This window comes from Hippichthys cyanospilos, chromosome 14, assembly GCF_059441005.1.
Source record: "Hippichthys cyanospilos isolate Australia breed blue-spotted pipefish chromosome 14, RoL_Hcya_1.0, whole genome shotgun sequence".
Taxonomy (NCBI): Eukaryota; Metazoa; Chordata; class Actinopteri; order Syngnathiformes; family Syngnathidae; genus Hippichthys; species Hippichthys cyanospilos.
In genome coordinates, this window is record NC_142382.1 from 5,493,436 (window position 1) to 5,515,201 (window position 21,766).

General features: G+C 42.8%; 1 protein-coding gene and 1 long non-coding RNA gene across 2 annotated transcripts in view; one reads left to right on the forward strand and one right to left on the reverse strand.

Moving 5' to 3' along the window:
- qkia (QKI, KH domain containing, RNA binding a) overlaps positions 1–14,617 on the forward strand; it is a 69,814-nt gene extending 55,197 nt beyond the window's left edge. Inside the window, 4 exon segments of the mRNA XM_088432553.1 lie at positions 9,651–9,738; positions 11,388–11,687; positions 14,348–14,443; positions 14,446–14,617. Of these exon segments, the coding sequence (XP_088288679.1) occupies positions 9,651–9,738; positions 11,388–11,687; positions 14,348–14,443; positions 14,446–14,474 (513 nt within the window). The 3' untranslated portion in view covers positions 14,475–14,617.
- Positions 1–21,766, reverse strand: part of LOC148412674 (uncharacterized) — a 75,291-nt gene that overhangs the window by 15,615 nt on the left and 37,910 nt on the right. The window lies entirely within an intron of this gene.

Here is a 21,766-nt window from a genome sequence, read left to right on the forward strand (position 1 = left end):
GCTGGAAGGGGTCAGCGGGGAACAAGAGACAAGGGACAGCTGCTTGCTTGTTGAGTTGTACGACACGCGGTTGTACAACCGCATCATCCCGCCCGCACTTAGTCCGCTACATCTGTCAAAAGGGATGCAGGTCCACAAGCTGGAATAATCGCGCTGTTAAATCTCGATATATTTTTCCAGGTTATTTATGTGGACTTTAATCCTCTCTTAATGCTGTTATGTTACATGAAACGCCAGCCTGCTTTGAGAAGAAATAGCACTCTGAATTTCTGTTTTATTGCTTGGGGTATTTTGACAGGGGACACTTGTAGAATATTTTTGCAAATATCCGGACTATAAGCCGCAGTAGCAAAATATGAGCAAAAAAACCCCGATTTTTGTCACAGATAAGCCGCACTGGACTATAAGCCGCAGGTAATAGCATCAGATCTTCACGCAAAAAGATGGAATATGAAGTTTAGCATTTTTTTTAGTTATTTAATTTTTTGGGTAATTGTCTCCCAACAGCAACATCCTCTCTCTTACAGACTGAACATGCCTGCATGTTTAGTCCCAACATATTTATAAAAAAATGGATGGATGGATGGATGGATAGATGGATATCTTTTAGTTAAATAGCAGTTCAAAATCAATACTTCAATAACATCTATTGTTTGTTTGGTGTTTGTGAACATAATAACACATTCTACATAATTCATACACAATTATAAATAAATAAATAAAATCACATATACTGTGTACTCTATAAAATGTACTCATCACAGATATACCCCAAATTTTATAGATTCTCCCATTAAATTTAGACATATTTTTTTAATAAGATATTGTTTTGACTCTTTTTGAGCACAGCCATTGATTCAAATCTTTTCAGTTCTATTTGATAGTTGTTCCATAAATTGACACCTCAAACAGATACACACATCTGTTTAAAAACAACAAACAAAAAACATCAACAACACACAGATAAGCTGCACTCTACTATAAGCCGCAGGGCTCAAAACATGAGAAAAAAGTTGCGTCCGAAAAATTTAAACTGTGGAAGGCCCTTGAACTAAACGAATACTTCTGACATCAGACAGATCTTTGGCTAAAATGTTGGGCCCGGTAAGCTTTGTAAGGAAGTAAAGTATGAGGACGAGAGCTAACTCCTGAATATCAACAGTACTCCGCTAAGCCCTTTGATTGACTGTATTGGGGAGGAGCAGCTGCAAAGTGTTTGTAATAATCTGACTGGAGTCAGGTTCACGTCTATGCTAATGAGCAAGGGTGTTGGCGGTTTAGCATGACTAATGGCGCTCGTCGCTAACAGAGCTGTCTTGGACGGAGAGCGCGAGCAAAAGGTGCGAAGGGGAAATAAAGATGGTTTTTTTTTTTTTTTTTTTTTAGGAAGGCTGTGTCCATTTAAAAGGAAATCAGAGTTGTGAGAGATCGCTAAAGATTGTGGAATATAATCATTGTTGAGTCTTGAATTGTTCATGAGAGATTATGTATTTTGACAGGATAGAGTCATTCTTCTGGTGCAACTAAGGATTATTTTAATTATCTATTCATCTGTGGATTAGTTTGTGGATTGATTGACTTGGATTTTCAAAACATGCTTTCATTTTTATGTCTTTACTCAAAAACACATTTTCTTAACTTGACGGTACAGACAGCACAAGCATTTTTTTAATTGTTGAATAAACCAGTTAAATCCATCCAATTTCAGAAGCTAGATTGTTTTCCAATGTAAGAACATGTTTGTAAATATCGCGTTTTATTCAACACAATAATAATGAGTACTTTAGTGGACAAAAAAAATGTATTTTGGCAATATTAGGTCTCGAAGCAATTATTTGATAGTTAATTAGAATTATCGGTTAATCGTTGTGCCTCTAAGTCAGTGTTTCTTAACTGTATTTTGCCAGCCCCCCCCTAGAAAAGAGAAAACTTTTTGCCCCCCGTCGATGCACTGACTATAAATAAGATTATTATTGATGAAAATTGCTTAAGTATACCTACACATGTATCCTTTTTCACATTAACAACAGAAAAACGCAATATAAATCAACTTTTAACAACTGTTAATTATTTTTATCGCGTTCATACGGGTTACAGCTTAGTCTAAAACGGAAAAAAAAGAAGCAAGTGCAACCGAAGTGCCTGAAACTAAAAGAAAATGATGAAAATGATTACTTTATTGCAATTACATTCCACACGAAAAAAACAAAGCCTTTTTCCTGGGATCATCCACGCCCCCCCTGGCATCACCTCGCACCCCCCCAAGCGGGTCCCGCCCCACTATTTGAGAAGCACTGTTCTAAGTCATCAATTAAGATATTTGTGGATGTTGTGAAATTGCTTGGTAATTGTATTTTGAAGTTGCCGCGGAACTCGGAATCTGTCACAAACTGAGGTCTCATTTGATTTCATCATACTCATACTTTAACGTCGCGTCGATATCCTTCCATTGTTTTCGCACAGTGCGAGTTCAATTTAAAAATGTTTTTCTGTTTCGTCAAACGCTTCCACGTTTTGTTTCTACCCCGAGACATCCTGCAAGTTAGCTTTCGGCCGCCTGAAATTGATTAGCCTCGTCGTTTTGTTTATTTTGGTGTGGAGATGTTTTGAGGCTCATTACAAGCGCTCATTTCTTCCTTCCCCCTTTAGCACGCCACTTTTCCTGTAGAGTGTTGAATAGTTGATTAGTCATCTTGGCAGTGCGGTGGGAGTAATCATTTTCCTCCAGATGTTATTTTGGGAAGAGACCAAAACGAAATGGGAAACGGGTGCGCGAATGCGAGGATTAAAAAACAGCTGCCGTCGCCACTGGTTCCACCCTTCAGCAACACATGAAGTCATCCACTCGTCTCCCTCCCGTGAGATGGTTCCTTCCCGCTCATTCCTCCGTTCCACCGCTCTCCGTATCCCAGAAGGCGCTCCGGGAACGCCGTGTTTACCTCCGAGGTAATTGTGCTGGTTTGGAGAGGCTGACCCCGTCCCCCGTTCAGACCCGAGATTTGTGCAAGCGGTCAAGTGTGTGTGTGGATTCGCGGTGACTGGCAGCGAGACCAATGACGGAAAGCAAGTGTCGGCCCACGTGGGAGCAGACAAATTGGTTTTCGCCACGCTGTCTCGTACTCTCTCCAGGTATCTGGAGGGTATCTCCATCATTTACACTTTCGCACTGTTTTTCCACCGCCGCCAAAGTGTTTCGCTGCACAACCGTTATTTAATCTCTCCAAGCTGTGCCGCCGTATAGAACGGCTGTTTGAGTTTTGTGAGAAAATACTCCGATCTTTGGTCTTTTGTAGACGAGAGAGACCGCGACTATACAAACACTCAAAAGACAGACACCCATCTGTTGCGTTTTTGTAGCAGGGATGCCAAGTGTTCCGAATTCTCTGGGTTTTGTACCGGCAGTTGCCATATGTTCTGCCGTTAAAGGAAAAAATCTGAAATTTTCCCGCACTGTTAGCTTAGTTAATTTACTAGAATTGTACAGTATAATCATAATTGATTCTGTAACTGTAAGTGTGGGGTACTTTTCTATTACGTCATTCTTTTCCCGGCATGACTAATTGCTTTACAGTACACTCAACGCAAATTTTCAATTCGTGTGCAGACAAAATGGTGAACCCCCATCTTTTGTTATTTCACTTGACAACATTGAGTTGCTGCCAACTGAAATCTTTTAGGTTCGTTATGACATTTTTCTTAACATGAAATATTCAGTGTACTTCAGAGTATTTCCCTAAACCAGTGAAAAGGGCCATCCATCAGTTTTCTAGAGCCGCTTATCCTCACAAGGGTCACAGGCTTGCTGGTGTCTATCCCAGCTGACTTTGGGCAGTAGGCAGGGTTGGGAACTTGTTGGCACCCAATCGCAGGGCACACTGAGACAAACAACCATTCACGCACCCAATCACACTTAAGGACAAAGTAGTTTGTCCACTACGGCTGCCATGTATGTTTTTGGAATGTGGGAAGAAGGTGCTCACAGGCTCGGGGAGAACATGCAAACTCCTCACAGAAAGCTGAAGTTGAACTCGTCTTTTAATTGTGATGCGGACTTGCTAATCACTGCTAGCCACCAAGCAGTGAACATAGTGTTTTTTTTTAATAGGGGAATGAATTTCATAGAGTAATGAAGTGTAAGAAAAATTCCTTTCAAGAGGCGGAAATTCACCTGATCTGGACAGTTTAAGACCACAAGGATTAATTGATAATCACAATGTTTGCTGATTACTTGTTGATTCATCATTGAGCCTCTTCTATGGTCGCTTTGCTGGAAGTCATTGTAAAAGACTGTCGTTGCCCATTGAGGGAAGCCCTACAAATAATCAACAAGTCGACATCCAACATCACGTCTCTCAGCAGAACACAAAAAAGCTTAATTGGTCTCCTGCTGTTTTTGCGGCTTCATTCAAGCTCGGGTATCTTTATGAACGACGGAGTCACAGCGACAATTTAGCATGCGCGGCGTGACCTCATTGCAAGGTTGTCAGGAAGGCAGTGGGACATGGCTAACCTACTTTATCTCATCACACCGCTGTCTACCTTCAGTTCCCTCCTCTTCCTCCCCCTCCCTGTGTCTTGCTCCTCCCTGATAGCTTTTACCGCTCTGCTGATCGCACAAATAGGCCTCATTGATTGAATCTGATTCTCGTGGATAGAGCTGCTTTATTGAGTGGCGTCCCCCCCCCCAACTGATGGACAGGAGAGGGAAGGAAGGGGCTTGCTTGTACATGCATACACGTGTGCACGTTAGCGCTCCGAAAGGATAACTTCCTCTTCTAATCTGGTCGTCTAGCTAGCTGCTATTCCTTACCGCTCTCTGGGGCATTCCCGCTCGCAAATCATTGCAGACGCGCACTCCTTTTTTTTGCGTGAATGTTTTATAGCCGGCGAATCCGTAGCGAGGAGTCTCTTAATTGTGGCAAGATTAAAGTGTTAAACTGCGCTCCCTGATGGCGTTCATCAAACATTGATCCAAGCGGCGTCTGCGGTCGGGAAGCGTTAGCAACACTACATGATTTAAAAAAAAAAAAACGATCCCGCTCTGCTCCCGGCGGCCTCGCTCGGCATTATCTCGGCGCCCCCCCCAACCCCCCTCGTCTTACAGCTGATGTCTGCAGACGTTGCGGAGCTGTCATCTTTCGAGTCTGGAGCAAACTGGAACACATAGGCTGCCAGGTGTACTCCCTGAGCTTTCATGAGAGAACACTGAAAAGGCTATCTGAAAAAAAAAAGCCCTCGTATGTTGCGGCTGCGAATCAAAAAAAAGAAATCTGATGATTTGGGCCAGTCTGGGGGTTTAATCGGAAGAGTTCTTTTGGGTGAAAATGTAGCGGCCTTATCCTAGCCATATCACCGATGCTTTGTAGAGCAAATGCCCCTCCCGGTCCCCTTAAATCCTGCAAAACCGTCGTAGTAGCACACATCCACGAGTTGAAACTGCAGCCTGCCACTACGCTGGCTAAAACGCTCAATGCATCTTGAGAGGGACTTAAAAGCAGCTGCTTTCATTTGTGATTGCGTCTTCCAGCTTGTGCAAAGATAATGAATTTTGATTAAATGGCGTCTACTTTGCAGTCTTTCAGGTATTCCAGGCTGCCGCTGTTTGGCCTTGTTAATTAATATGTGCACTTCAAGGGTTGCAAAAAGTAATTAGTAATGATTTTTTTAGGGGGTGGGGGGGGGGTGCTCTTCATTGAGGGTTTGCTTTGTTAGCCAATGACCTGGCCCTTGTTCAATTACGTGGCTGTGGTTATGACTGTCAACAATGCATGTAAAACACCGTCATAGCCTCCAAGGAAAAGGATGTTGATAAATAGAAAACATTGTCAGCACTGTGCGCATTTGCACAGCAATTGTACAGCCCTATTTTTTGTTATTAACTCTTCAGAGTCCCCAGATGACATCCCGACCTCGGAAGGTTCAAGATTATGACTGGCGAACTATCTGAGCCAGTCTAAGCAGTTGTGTGCAAACACATGGACGAAAAGGCTCGCTGAGTTACCGCTTCCACCCCCCTTTTTTTGTGTGTGGTTGTTATTTTATTGGCCTGGAAGTCTGTTTCATGCAAATATTTTCTGTATTTGTCATTTTAGTACTGCTTTAGTATATATATACGATTATAGGGTACCCGAGGTATTAAAAGCCCGACATAAGTGTAAGTCAATTTACCATTTACGATAGATTGCGTTCAAGTCGTAAACTTTTGTACATTCTACGAACAATTTTGTTATACAGTTAGGGGAATGTTGATAGCTGAATATTAATTTGTCCAAGAGCCCTAAAAGTCATCTTGACTATCTGACACGTCAAATAGCTCCTCCCTTTTACCTTCCGGACGTCCTCTTCTATCTTCCTGTCAATTTTTCCACGGGTAGTCATCTTCTGACCCATCTGATTTGTTTGAAACGGAGGTCATTGGAGATGATTTGCTGATCATCTTACTTGGTACGTTCTTTACCCAAGTGAAAACTGTTGTGAGATCAGAGCGACTCGCTTTTTCTCCCCCACACCTGCCGAAATCCATGGCGGCTTGTTCAAGCACCTGTCTAAGGGCTGAAGGAGACAAGTCAAGCCGTCTCTTCCTTTTCATAATGTGTCAAAAAATGAGCCACGCAGGCTGGTTGTTGACAACAAAAGGGCAATTAGGCGGCGCTTGACGAAAGTGTATTTTGTGCAAACGCTCTAAAACGGATGCACACTATATCAAATTAAAAGGTGTATGCCTAATCATTTTAAGGCGTGTAAATGACATATTGCTCATTTTGCATTCGAATTGATGTTATGCAAACACAGATGTGCGGAAGAAATTTGCCTGTTTTGATTTATGCGGTTTTAGTCTACCCCTTTAATACGGGGGTCGAAAATGAGGGGGGGAAAAACTCGACTTGTGCTTGGAGAAATACAATAATCTTTGCATTCTGTTTTTTAATTATGTTTATACAACACATTAGTAGCAGGTCTCCTGTCATAGACGACTAAATCTGATAACGTCTCACTCGCTGAAACAAAATGGCCGATCATCATCAGAAGTTATGTAGTTAGGGTTGGAAATACATCATCAGCCCTGGAGCTTTTCTGACACGTAACATTCACCCCAATTTATCAGTGTCGAGTACCTATTAATTCAGTTGGAGCCATCATACCCCAAAGATATATTATTTGATTACTTTATGCCATTATTGTTGTCATTGACATGAAAAGTGACACCCGTGCACGCCGCAACTTTGTGATGCATCCCATCATGATTCAATTCAGCTAATGTATGCCGCGTCGCCGCTAAACGCATTACCTCTCCTATCCCGCCTTTCGCTTCATCTCGAAAGCGAAAAATGTCACGGCTTGTAAAAAAGTTGCTGCCCCGAGGGAACGAGAGGGGTAACGAGCGAGGCGTCGTCTGCGCCGGGAACTTTCTTGTCTTGTTAATTGGAAGCGCTGCTCCACTAACCGCACACCCGTGCGAACGCCGTTCTTCTCTTCGCCTTATATTTAGTCAAGAGAGACCAACCTGTCACTTTTTCCTCTTTCTTAACCTTGCGCACACTCACTGTTGCGGCATTCAAGAGGAATCTCGGGGGACGGCTTAACTCTTCACCCTCCTCTTTTTATTGCTCGCCTTTCCTTATCAGCGCCTCAATGGAGCAGCAGACTGCTGGCCAAGTGTTTGTCTGTCGGAGAATTAAGTCGGCCGGCTCGTCTCCGCTTCTCCTCTTCACGCGGAGGGTTACCGCGACGACGCGTGTTTACATGCAAACGTACAAGTACGGGTTAGGGTTAAGGGTTAACCCTTAACCCGTCACGCGATCGCACATCGTGACTGTACTCGGGACCGTTGGGTTCTTATCGCCTTTTTTTTTAACGAGAAAAGTTTCAACGACAAGTACGTTTATCCACAATGTCGTGCTGGATCAATACGCCGGCTCGGGGTCAGCTAGGTGACAACGCAGCCTCCATTTTGGCGAGCGATTCACCCTGACCCCCGCTTGAATGAAGACGTAGTACCCGGCTGAGCCTCGTGTGTCAACACCGTTATTGAGCGTTCAGCAAGCTTGAGGGGAAGTGGAGTTTCGATGGAGGAACAGGCTCTTTTCCGAGGAGGAGCGCTATCTTAATTGCTTTATGCGAATAATTTGGGGCCGCCAATTTCACCGTAATGAAAGCGGCTGCCGCTTTTGTATTTATTTATCCAGAAATTAATTGCCGGGAGTGACGTTCGGCGGGCTGGTTATTGCGCACAAGGGAGTTAAGAAAATGACTGTAATTATCCACCTGATGTGGATTATACAATTTGATGTATTTTGGTTGTTTGACGACAAAGCACGCAGCATTTAGCCCATCTTTGTTTATGTATTGCAAATGCTAATCTTGAGAACAGTTGACGTCAACTTTCTGATTTTGAAACATGAAATTTAGTGAAACGGTTGCCATGGTGAATGATTTGCTTTACCTGCAATGACGTCTTGAAATCGGTGCGTTAGAGTGTGGCTACATTTCTTGAATGAAAACAGGAATTGTGACTGATTGCGATGAATCATTTTCAAAGGGCACAACCGCTTGGAGTTTTACATGTAGATCTACTTCTACACTTGGCGTACTTCATTTTGGTCTTTTTCAGATAGCAACAGAAAGATAATATTTGTCCCATTTTCTCTCCAGGACAGATGTTTTCATTTTTTATTTATTTTTTCCAATTTCTTGCTTATCAACGAGACCGGCAGTTGTATTTTGCAAAAGTTCGCTTAAAACACAGCCGGCTCCCCGATTGGACAACTTTAAAAATTCATCATATATTATGACAAGAAGCAGTCAGTGAACTAAGGAAAAACTGGTGACGGCCATATCCAAATCTTTGCCTTTGCCGATTTAGTTTCCGTTTTGTCTTGGTCTCCCTTGTCAATAATGTCTTGGTCTCAATTGGTGTGGTCTTGAACATAACTTTAATCTGTAAATACCGTACTTTCTGCACTATAAGGCGCCTTGGATTATAAGGCACACTTTCAATGAATGGGCTATTTTAAAACTGTTTTCATGAATAAGTTTCACCGCATTATGAGGCACATAGAATAGAAGCTACATTTGTGGCTGCGGTTGCATCATGCATCCACTAGATGGAGCTGCACTTAGGTGAATCTCAACAAAACAATCAGAATATTTAGATCAACGCCAAGAAGACTTTTAAAGAATATAATTATGGATCAATTAATCATTAAACTTACATTTTTAATGAAATTGCACCCAAAAAAAAACTTTAAACGTATTGTTTTGGTGCTTTAAAAGCAGTTCTGGGTTTTTTTTAATGCAAAATTGCGCTTTCTTTTACAAAAACCGGGGTTTTATAAAATGTTAATAGTTAAAAATACATGTATAAATAAAATGCAGAGGTAATAATTGAATAATTTACATGGCGATTAATTGTTCATGTACCTTATGAGACTCACCAGATTATAAGGCGCACAGTCTGCTTTTGACAAAATTGAAGGCTTTTAGGTGCGCCTTATAGTGCGGAGAATGCGGTATTCCGAATTGCTGTTTCGTCACCGGCGTCATCCACCCTGAGCCGAAAATATCGTGCCGGCGTGGAAACAGAATTCTTAACGTAAACGAACCGACGAGGTATCGCTGCCGGCTATTTATCGACCTGCTTTTTTCTCCAGGCTGAGGGCGAAGACAATTTAAAGAAGATCCAGCTGATGGAATTGGCCATTCTCAACGGGACGTACCGAGACAATAACGTCAAAGCGCGTAAGTGACCTACGTTACAAACCGCTAATGTTCATAGGCGCTTTTCATTGTAGGAACATTTTAGACACATTTTTACCTGCATTCTATACATTCAATTAAGACCATTTACTCAATTGATTTCTCCGTAATTAACGGCGTTTACCTCCGTGGAATCAGTGTTTAGTCAGTCAGCTTGAGAAGATACAGAAGATACCCTAAGCTGACCAAATAATGTGTGTTTACCTACTCCACCGCGAGTAGTTGGAGAAGCTCCATTTTTGTTCTCCATGTTGCTTTTCCCTCCATCCATCTTTCTCCATCCAGCTTTTTTTTCCTCCAGCCACGGTCGCCCGGTATTCGCTCGCTCTTAACGTTGCAGCACCCGGCCGGAGTTCACTTTTGCTCAAGCTCTGCATGCTGCAGTCTAGTTTACACGTCTGCTCACCGAAGAAGCGCCCAGAGATCAGATAACCGCTAACGATCCCGAACGCGCTCTCTGCTCGTGGTGTGTTCAATGTCATTGCGAGCTCTGTTCGAATCGTTTCACTTGTAAGTTTTCTGTTATGAAGGCACTTTTCAGATGTTACTTCTAATGGGATGGAATAATCAGGCGCGGAATTTGCTGAATTTTTAATCGCGACGCGGATGTAGCTCAAATTTGGAGACAACTGATGTGCTCCATCTTTTTGCCTCAGTTGTTCAAGACGCGATTATTCAGCAAGCACAATTGACAGATCTGTCAATATATATAATTAGCGTCTCCATCCCTAAAAGTAACACGGATGTTATCTGTATTATTTTATCGATTTGCCCGTGGGACGCTTACGCGCGTGCAAACTCTTGACACGTTGCTAGCGTAGCGATGCGCCAATCCGCTTGAGACAAATTGGACATACAAATATGTGAACTTTGTATGATTATTTGTGTTTGTATGCATCACTCATGACTCATGATGTTAATTAGCATTCTGTGATCGCTCGCGTTGGATTGGTCGCATCGATGGCAAACTCGAGACCGGATCGGGCCAGCCGCTTCATTTTTACGGGGCCCGCTCAAGTTTAATGTTTGTCTTTACTTTTATGTTTAGGATGTTTAGCCCCTTTAAAATCCTTTATCCTCACTAATTGACCAACCGATGATCCGAAAATAGCGTTCAATTTGTCCTCCAAGGGAAACGACGACGAGGTCCATTACAATTCATTTTTGGGTTTGATTTCTCTGGTAAATCACCATTTCCCGCCGCTGTCAAGAGTTTGCGCGTGATTCTCATCCACCGCGGCAATGGCATCGACCCGTTTGCGTGTCACTTGCGCTTAATTACCTGTTCACTTTGTGCGTACGTTGTTGCTATTTTTAGTCAAGGTTTGAGCGGCTGCCCAGGTGATTTTTTTGTATGCTTTGCATTGGGATGGCAGCTAGCCTGTTTTTGGTGTGAGGGATTATTTTGTTTTGCTTTGTGGTCCACCACCATGATCATTGCATGGACTAATTTTGCCTTTTGCCCCTCCCTCCCCCTCCCTCCCTCCCCCCCCCCCCCCCTCTCCCTGCCAATCTCTTCTTTTCCTGCTCTCGTATTTTCACCCTTCACCGTTCATCTGTGATAACCACCAACGCCACTTGGCCTCTGCCCTCTTTCCACTTCTGTCCTTCGCTCTCTTCGCTTATGGCAGCCACCCTTGCGTTCTCTCTTGCAGCGGCGGCGGCGGCCGCTCAGGGACCCCGCCTCATAGCGGCACCCACAGGTCAGGTGTTGCCGCCCCCGGCGCTCAGGCCCCCGACTCCGGCCGGGGCCCCCATCATGAACCTCATCCGGCCCACCCAGATGGCCGCCATGCTGCCCAACGGCACCCCCACTCTGGTGCCGCCCACGCCCGAGGCCGGGCTCATCTACACCACACCTTACGATTACCCTTACGCCCTGGCGCCCACCTCCCTGCTGGAGTACCCCATCGAGCACAGCGGGGTTCTAGGTAAGCGGGCCTGGGGGAGCGTGAGCGCGGCGGGCCACTTTAGCCAGCCCGGACAGGAGGGCAGCTTGTTTTACCCCGCGCTGGGGGTGCTGGACGCGGCTTCCGCGGGCCACGCTCAGGACTTTTTGAAAGCTAAATACGTGGTGTCCACCTGAGGAACCCCAACGCGCCGTCAGGGTGGACGAAGGCGGCCGAGCTCCGTGGTTAAATGTGGACATTTTGATGAGTCGTCAAAACCGGAGAGGGGAATGACCGCAAGGTTGCTTTACAGTTCAAATTTAGGCTCCGCGCTTCCAGGTACGGCGGCGAGGTTTACGCAGGCGGCAACAGTCTGAAAGGAGGCAGCCCGACACAAACAAGCCCTCGTACGCGCCGCCCGCTCTCTAACCCGTCGGTGCGCTGGCCCGGAGGCGAATTCAGTCTGCCGGTAGATCCCTTCGGATTTCTGCGGCTTCTGAAATGATTTTTCTGTGCTGCCGGCGGGCCTTGATGCCTGCAGATAGTCCCTCCGTCACTCCCGCTGGGGATGTTCATTAAATTCCTCCAGTCGTCCTTTATTTTCTTCTTCTCCCTCGCCTTCCTTTGTTGTTTCAGCTTCACCCCCGGTGAACCCGGGCGCTGCGCTAATGCTCCGGCTTCCCCTCCGTTCGGTGCCGGCGGCCCGACTTCGCGCCCGTCCCGTGCCGCGTTTAGGGAACGAAACCCGGGCGACAAAGTCGTTATTTGACTTGCTTTAATTCGCGACGTTAGCTAACCTTTGCATGTGGCGCCTGCCTCCCTCCGCATCTTTCTTTTTAACTCGCGGGGTTACACCGGCTTAGCGCATTTTATTTACTCGCTTTATCGATCGGTGCCTTCAGCGAGAAGGGGGGCGGCGGCGCGGAAGGCGTACGCTGCCTTCCTCACACGTTTCCATGCGCCCGCCTGCCGCCGCTACTTTATCTCGCCGCCGTTGGCTTTGCGGACAGCAGGGAAACGTTGGGCCATCTGGCGTTTCAGAGTCGTGTAGGTGGTTTCAAAGATATTTGCCAGGACTCTCCACGCTCGCGGTCTTTACGCACACCCTGCCTCTTGCGTGTGTTTTAAACCCCGCATGTGTTAAATTTCGCGATGCAGTGGAACCTCTCAAATTTGAACTCAATTCCTTCCGGGACGCTGGTCCGCCTCGTTTGAAACAAATGTTCCCACTGGGGCTAATGGGGGGAAATTCACGCTCTTCATTAAGTGATTGGTGGTTCACCATTCATATTATATATATACATGTATATACACACACCGTATTTTCCACACTATAAGGCGCACCTAAAAGCCCAAGTTTTTTTTAAAAAAGCTGATGGTGCGCCTTATAATCAGGTGCGCCTTATATATGGATGAATATTGAAATTGGGATTCGTAGATGGGGAATGAAGGGATAAAGTAAGCTTTACCTGTTTCTTTTGTGTGTTTTCAGTTGAACAAGGTTGCCCATATTGACTGAGTTATTATGCTATTGAGAGTTTAGAGTTATTATTTGAGATATTATTGTTATTACTTTGAGTATTACTATATTGCGATTGAAAAAGTTTTAAAATGTCATTAATTGAGGATGCGCCTTATAATCCGGTGCGCCTTATATATAGAAAAGGATTTAAAACGTCATTAATTGGGGGTGCGCCTTATAGTGCGGAAAATGCGGTGTCTGTGTGTGTGTGTATGTGTGTGTGTGTGTGTGTATATATATATATATATATATATATATATATATATATATATATATATATATATATATATATATATAATGTATGTGTGTGTATATGTGTGTGTATATATGTGTGTGTATATATATGTGTGTGTGTGTGTATATATATATATATATATATATATATATATATATATACACACACATATATATGTATTTTTTTTAACTATTACTTGCAAAGAAGACAGTAGTTACAATGCATGCCAAAATCTGGCGCGAGGTCCTATTTTTGCATGTCACCTTTATTGCCGTGGGATTGCTATTAACTTCTGTGACATCAAATATGATGTTTCTGTTTTTATGTAAAAAAAATAAAATAAAATACAGTCATAAAAGCGGAATTAAAATGCCACTAATCCAACGTTGAAACGCGCTAGCAAATATTAGCACGCCTTCAGAGGTTCCGCTGCAAACGTCGCAAGCGTTAGACGAGCCACAGAAAGGAAACGGCCCCCGTTCGCGCCGATCGGCCCGCGAGAAAACGGAAGGAACGCGTGCGGGAAGAGGCAGGTGGCGCCCGGCGCTTTTCAATTACCATCAGAGCCGTATTGGATTTCCCCACCTCTGAAAATAAGGAGACAAATTTCTCCAAATCCCCTCTCCGGACCCCGCGGGAAGAATCACATTATTTTTTCCCAGACAGCCCGGAAGCCATTACCCTTCACCTACCCCAGTTTTTTTTTCTTTCCTTCTGAGAACTTTTGAGCACTGTGGAATTTAATGACTTAACTTATGCATATTTGGATACCATCCCGAAAAACGTGTATTTTTGTTCTACTGTATTACTTTCTATACAAGCTATGTGATGTGCATACGCGCTATTATCCAGTGTATCGTCGTAATATCCCAGCATTATGCTCAAAGAATAATGTGAATGTTGAAAGTGAACGGTTTCTAACCTTGTGGACCTGTTACAATCTAGGTGCAATGGCTACTAAAGTGAGACGGCATGACACGCGGGTCCATCCTTACCAAAGGATTGTGACCGCTGACAGAGGTCAGTTTAGTCTCTTAGCTACACTCTGCTATCAATTGATGCATTTCAGTGATGATGATGATGATGATGATGATGCCTTAGATGGGAATCTGTCGTGTCGTCTTGTATTCCTCTTGTATGTGTTTGTGTTTTCTCCCCACGCCGCACCCCGTATACGTCCACACACCGGCTAAATGGTGCGTTGTGGCGTGCACATTTTGTTTACATTCAGTCTTTAGCTTACAAAGAGCTCATTTGCAAAAAAAAAAAAATAAACGAGACATTTTCAAGAGGGGCATTTCTTCAAAATAATGAAAAAAATTCACATCTCGCTCCAAGTTGGACTAAAGTGTTATGCATCTAGTCCCACTTTGAGTATTTGATTGTCGGACTGTTTTCATCAAATGGCCATTGTTGCCTATTTTTTTTTTCCCATCATGCCTTTAACGATGTTCCGTTTAGGGTTTTTTTTACGCCGCTGATTCTGACGCCGATCATAGATCGGAACTATAACGATCACGTGGGTTAAACCATTACGTTAACAAACGATTCATGAGCCGCAGGGCTCAAATCACGAGAAAAAAGTTGCGGCTTACAGTCCGAAAAATGTTGTCATCTTCCACTGAAATCTGCTGCTCTTCGTCAGTCGACAAACGATTGATGCACCAATAATAAATATAATTCTATTTTATTAACCGATTATCATCATTTATTGGATTTTTTTGCTATTTTGTTTATCAATCTCTTTTCTGCACCGCTTATTAAAGTACTGTATATTCTTGTAAAAAAAAGCTTTGTACATACAAAGGCCCCGAGGGCCTTATCACTTCTACTGTAGATGCCTTATTTTTCACCCTCTCAGGATGTCTGCCACCTACGTGCCCTGCGTACCTACAAGGTCACTTCACAGTTTTTTTTTAATACATTCGCTAACCAAAACAGGAGCGCGTAAAAAGTCATATGAGGAAACGTGAGCCCCATTGAAAATGTCTTCAAAGTGCAAATGAGCCCTTGACTAAATGATATGTACACTGTGTATATTTCAAAGCTCAGGCAAAAAGTGATCTTAGCAGCTTTTTTTGGTTCATGCAGCTGTGAAGCCAGTACAGATCGTACTTTGCGGGCGATGATATGAGACATTCCTCTGAATGGGAGATGGGCACCTAAAATGCATCTTCTGACAGAATTAATTGCTCATTGTGTACCAGAGAGCAACGTAGCCATTTTTTTTTTTTGGGGGGGGGGGGCACTTTTCTACAGAAGTTGAAGTCACATAAACGCCCTATAGCTTTAGGTCGCTTGCATTCCCGCCAGTGTACAGAGAGATATTAATATTTCACCTGTACATGAGGTACTGTCATTTTATATTGGAGCGTTTTTTTTTGTGTTTTTTTTTATATATATATATATCAAAATGTATTTATGGTTCTTGTGTATATTTATATTATATAAAAGTATACTGCTAAATAAAGAGGAAAAGAACACATCGAAAAAAGGTTGATTGGCTTTTATTGCACTTTTAACACTAGTTTTGTAACATTAGTTTGACGGCACTAATCACACAAAACAAACACAAAGACCTTGAGGCCATGTTCGCATGTATTTTTTGGAGATGCAAATCAAGGCCGAGTATGATTCTTCTTTGCCCGCCACACACTAAGCGGCTTTTGTGAAAAGCATTTCACTTCAAGCTTTTTGCCCCTAAAATTGTCATAAGGTTGAGATTTTGTAACCGAAAACAAGGCTATAATATGGACTCTTTCAGTGCCACGGACGTGAATTTTTGTCATGTAAAATACTTAGGTTGCGTGTGTGAGAGAAATCTATTAAGAAAACTGAGACAAGCTCAAACTAGACTGGAAAAAATAGTAAAATAGAGCAGCCAAGTTTGACTTTTCTTGCTAGCAAGGGACAGCCCCTACTCTCGTGTTTACTTCAGCGCTCAGCCGCCTTGCTTGTACAAGACATCACAAAAATTTTGAAACAGTGATCACGAAAGAATGGTTAAGGTAGACTTTCTTTTTCTACCACCGGTGTCTACATCCACTTACAATTTTCTGCGGGCCTTGAAAGACGCGTCACAATGCTTGTAATCGGGGTTGTAACGGGGTTGCCTAATACGCTTGGCACTGAAAGAGTTCAACCGATTTTGTCGGTGTGAGTCGTGTTTTCAAACATCGGTCGGTTGTTTGAGGCTTGCTTTGTTGCCTGGTTTGAAGAAAGCTTCTTTTGGCAAAGTGCATTATCTTAACGCAATATCTGTTAGGCGCAGAGTTATCGCAAGGGAATTGTGCACCCTAAAATATTACGAGACGAGAAATTGGCCCTTTGTCTTCAAAGTGTTTGCTTTCACGTTTTTGGTTGAGCGTCTTCTGCTTTTAGCTAGTTCCAGGAACAAGCTAGCCCCCCGTTCATGCTAGCAAGGCTCGTTAGCTGCTGTTTGCTGGCTGCCACGTGTTTTACAGGAAGTGATGTGCGGTAAAATTCCTCCACGGTTTTTTCCCCCCTCCCAAGGCGAGGCGTCACGGCTTCATTCATCCAAACGAACGCGTTCCAAAGGCGCTTTGCGACTTTGGCGTTTGCGTGCGGACATGGCCTCATACACTAGTTGTTTATTTTCTGTTTGTCTGTCCATCTCTTTTTGCTTCTATGTTTTGGTTTTGCGGGGGCATTGGGCGCTGGGAGTGGGCGGGGTTCCGCAACATCAAAGAGATTGCATTCATTTTTATTGTTCAAAATGATGTCATTCCAGTCTCTTCCTGCTGACACTAATACCCTTCTATCTTTGTTTTTTCTGTTTGTTTTTGTTTTTTGTTCCTAACCACCTATAGCCGCCACCGGCAACTAACATGAACCTTCTGACCTCTGAACTCTTCACCCAATGACGAGCCGCCCCCCAGCCTGCCTGCTGATCAGTTAACTGGTAATTTGCCTTTCGCTAGCCTCTCTCTCCCAGTGACTAAAGAGAGAGAAAGAAAGAGAAGGGAGGCGCCAACCCTAACACGCCGACAAAACAAACAAAACAAACTTCACGCCGACATGAGGTTGTGTACTACTCATTTTTCTTCTGTTCATTGAGTTCCGTTCCCATTCTTTCTCTTTCTTTTTCTTCACCAGTCACGTGCCGCGGGTGGGATGTTTGTGGTGTTAATCGTACATGTGCACTGACGTTAAATAGCAATAAGATGCCAACCAGAGAACCCACCCGCCCCCCCCCTGACCCCCCCCACCCCACCCCACACACACTCAACTATTTTGTCACTTGCAATCATTTGATTTTAGAATGACAATGCCCCTCAAAAAAAACAAAAAAATAAGAGGTGGGTTGGTGTAGCCCAGGTCCCACCCACCCCAAAGAAAAAGAAACAGAAGGAAAGAGAACATCAACACTCATCTTAACTTTGTTGAACTGTCATTACGATTTGTAATTATGACACATTCTGGGTGTGCTGCCCTTTGACCCTCGCCCAGCCCAACAAAAAGCTTTTTCTTTTTTTTTTTGGGGTCTTGATTTGTTTTCAAACCCGCATGGCTGTAACGATTGCAAACAACGAGCTTATTTTTTTTTTTCCCCCCTCAATATGTATGTTTTTTCTGTTCACATTATTTTCTTTTGTGTTACTAAATTGTCAGACAAGACGCAGGCTGCTAAAGCGAAAGGCCGGGGATGGGCCTAACTTGGGATGAAGGGTTTACGTACGCGCGTGTGCTTTTCTCCTTTTTAGTTTGTTTTATTTGTATGATTTTTTTTTTTTTTTGGAAATACTACATTGAAAGTAGGGTGTTTTAGGAGGCGTCGCCATCCACACTACATCCACGTAACAGTGCCTGATGCGTTTAGAACAAAACTAGATCTCCACGAGTTTGCTGAGCTGTGATCAAAAAGACGAAAGAAGAAAAAAAAAAAAACACAAGTATTACGTGTGCATATTTAGCCAAAGGGTTGTTTTGTTTTTCGATGATTTTACTACTTTTATGATGAAATATCTGCCATTATGCATCTGCCGTTTGTAAAAACTTTGGAAAGGTTTGAAATTGTGGTGCCTGCCGTCAAAGCCAGTCAGTTAGCATTTTTTTTTTTTTCTTGTTATAATTCCAGAGGAGGAAAAGAAAAAACACTAAAAGCGGCTCCTCGGATAATCGTAAAAATGAAGGGTCCCTCCCAGCTTTTTTTCGTTCGGAAATTTGACCGTTTTTTGTCACGGCAACGTGCAAAGCGCATCCACAATGTGTCACATGGCTCGGACCTTCTGAGCTCTTTAGTTGAACTCTCTCAAGAACAAAAAAAAAATAGGATGTGAAAGCCATGCCTGCCTGTTCAAATTGCTTTATACATTCGTCGTATAAATATATATAAATATATATAAAAATGTACATAACATCATTGCATATATAAATACATACACAGAAGCGAACAAAAAAAATGATAATTTTACAGTACAGGGTGCTGGAGTAGAGGATAAAAGGAATTCTATTTTTGCCAATTTTAGCTTTTGATACTTTGCAGATACAAAATCTGATTATAAAAAGACTTAAAAAAAAAACACGCGGGTGAGGAAGTGCTGTTGGCCTGGACTTGACTGGAAAGACGTTTATTAAAAAAAAACACACGCGCGCAAACAGGAAGGAATCACGTAAAAACAACAAGAAAAAAAAGTGCCTTATCGTGAGTGGTGTCAGTTTTTCCGAGAAGCCAGCACCCACCCGAGATGGCGCGGAGCGGAGCGTGGCGACGGCGGCCCGCGTTAACTCTATGCAACCCCAATTAGCTGACTCAGCTAAAAATGTGCCATGATTTTTTTTTTTTTTGTCTTCCTGAGATTTCGTTTTTCTTTTTACTCGACAGCCCTTTACTCTGCTGTGTGAGCAGGCTTTGATATTGATTTTTGAGAATCGCGGGGTTATTTTTTTCAAGGGGGGGGGTACCGTATTTTTCTCGGAAAAAAAGCGGCGCCGCCGATAGTAGCAGTGCAGTCGGACGCATCATGAGCTGAGAAAAATACATTGGCGATTTGTTCAAATACAGCGGCGTCGCTTTCAAGGCGCCGTTCGACGACAAACTACCACCATTGCCGACATTTTTTTTTTTTCGTCGTCCAAACAAACGGCGACGCCGATATTTAGCGATTCCGTTCATGGCTTTCTCATCGAGCCGAAAAAGGTCAATGGAATTTTGTTTTCAGTGTTACTCTTATTATTCTTACTTATTATTTAGAAAATTTGAAATGCAATATCAATGGAAATGGCTGTGCAGCATTTGACAGTATTACGAAAAGTCCCTCTGCGATGTTACGCGCTACGTTGCGTAGCCGCGTAGCATCCGTCAGGTGGTTCAAAAGGTTGGAAAAAAAAAAAAAAACAATGAAAAAAAATCGTATTCTCTCTGGCCTGCCTACTATACATGTATGATAATGTAATTAACAGCCATTGTTACAGGTTTATAATGTATTTTTCTAATCTCATTTTATATGTATATTAATCATGTTTCTGAGTGCTTTTTTATGACCCCCCCACCTTACTCTCCTCCCTTCCGCACCCCCCCCCCCTTTTCACTTTTACATCGGAAGTGTTATATTTTGTTTTCATGCCCAGCTTGTTTAACTCATGAGCTACTTTTATTAGTTTCTCTTGTCATAAGTATTTTTACATGCTTGCTATTTAGTTTTACATGGTGTATGCTGTTCTTTTTTTTTTTCTCCTTATTAACCTCTTGGCATTTATTTTAATAAAACATTCTTAGTAAGAATTTTACTAACGCGCTGATGGTTTTGTCTTGTGTTTTTAACAGTCTCATGAATGTATTGACTCGGTCTGGTTCACGGACTAACAGAATTAATTACAACCGGCGACTGACCCGTGGACACGTCACACACGGACGCACGTATTCTTGACACGTGTTCTCATGAATTTTTCGTAGGAAATCGTAAAAAATGATAGTTTAGTGATAGATGATAGAAAATGATAGATAGATAATGAAAATGATAGATGGTAGGGTTGTTTTCGAACCATATTTTGCGGCCAAAATCGTTTTCCGGTAGGACAATTTAGAGTTCACCTAAATTCCGATTTACACCTCTGCATTTCAGTAGTAAATATTTTTGACAATTAATATCTTCTTTGAAATTTTGATATGCTATAAATGATCAAAGTTTGAAGCGGCTCAACAACAAGGCGTAAAAACTGTGGGGTTTTTGTGAAAGTGCGATTTTATCAAATAAATCCAAAAACGTTTTTTAAATCAACTAATCAATACGTTTAAAGGTTTTTGGTTGCTATTTGATTAAAATATTAAATTTACTATTTGATTGAAGCATAATTATATTCTTTTAAACTTTTCATTCATCTTGGCATTCGTCTTTTAATGGAATCGTGAGGTTTTTTTTTTTCCCGAAATTCAGTTAGTGCATCTTAATTCTAACTTTCTGATTGAAAAGTTTTCCGATTGAAAGGTTTTCCCATTTAGTGCAGCTCCACCATTGTAGCTTCTATTCTATGCGTCCTATAATGTGGTGCGCCCTATATATGGAAACAGTTTTAAAATAGGCCGTTCATTGAAGGTGCGCCTTGGTAACATACTATTTTGGGGTGGTGTAATTAGGGATGTTTGATACCACTTTTTTCAGACTGATAAGCATACTCTGCATTTGCATAGCTAGCAAAACCAAGTTCTAATACTAACAGTACTTTTGATACCCCCTCCAAAAAAGTCAAACTAATTGAAAAGACCTAGCTTGAAGCTGCCGCCACAAGTACAGATACCTTGAAATAAGGCCAGGTAAAGCCTAATACCAATACTTGTATGGATAATCACCCGTTCCTAGGTATCAACACGCTAAAACGCCTGCGGGATATACACAATACAATACATGTTGTTGTCAACGAGAGGCAACGTCAAAGGGAATTTTGAAAGTGCCTAAAACAATGACTCATCAACGGTATTGTTTTTGTTTCACTATTTCTGCAAGTTGTGACAATTATTGCCAAAAAACAAACGGCCAAAATCGGGCTTATCCTCATTACTAGTGTGGAAATAAGCTACCTCAAAAAATGAAACAAAAGAAGCCTTCGTTCAAGGGTTCTCCACCTTTGAAATATCAGCACTTGTAACAATCGCTCAAATCTGTCGTCCAAAATCCTACTTAATTGCCATGAGAACAGGTTTCACTCACCAAGACAAGTTCACCAACCTAACTGGAAAGTGCACGGCGCGCCCCTCACTCCTGCTCACGCATTTCTCACCTCTGTGCTGGAACGTGAAATCTGCTGACACTCTTCAAACCTTTGCCCTGGCCAACAACGCCGCCGCTGCGTCTCCGATATCCTTCTTGTTTTTTGTTGTCCTGTGTCTCACGCGGAGGTGGCGGG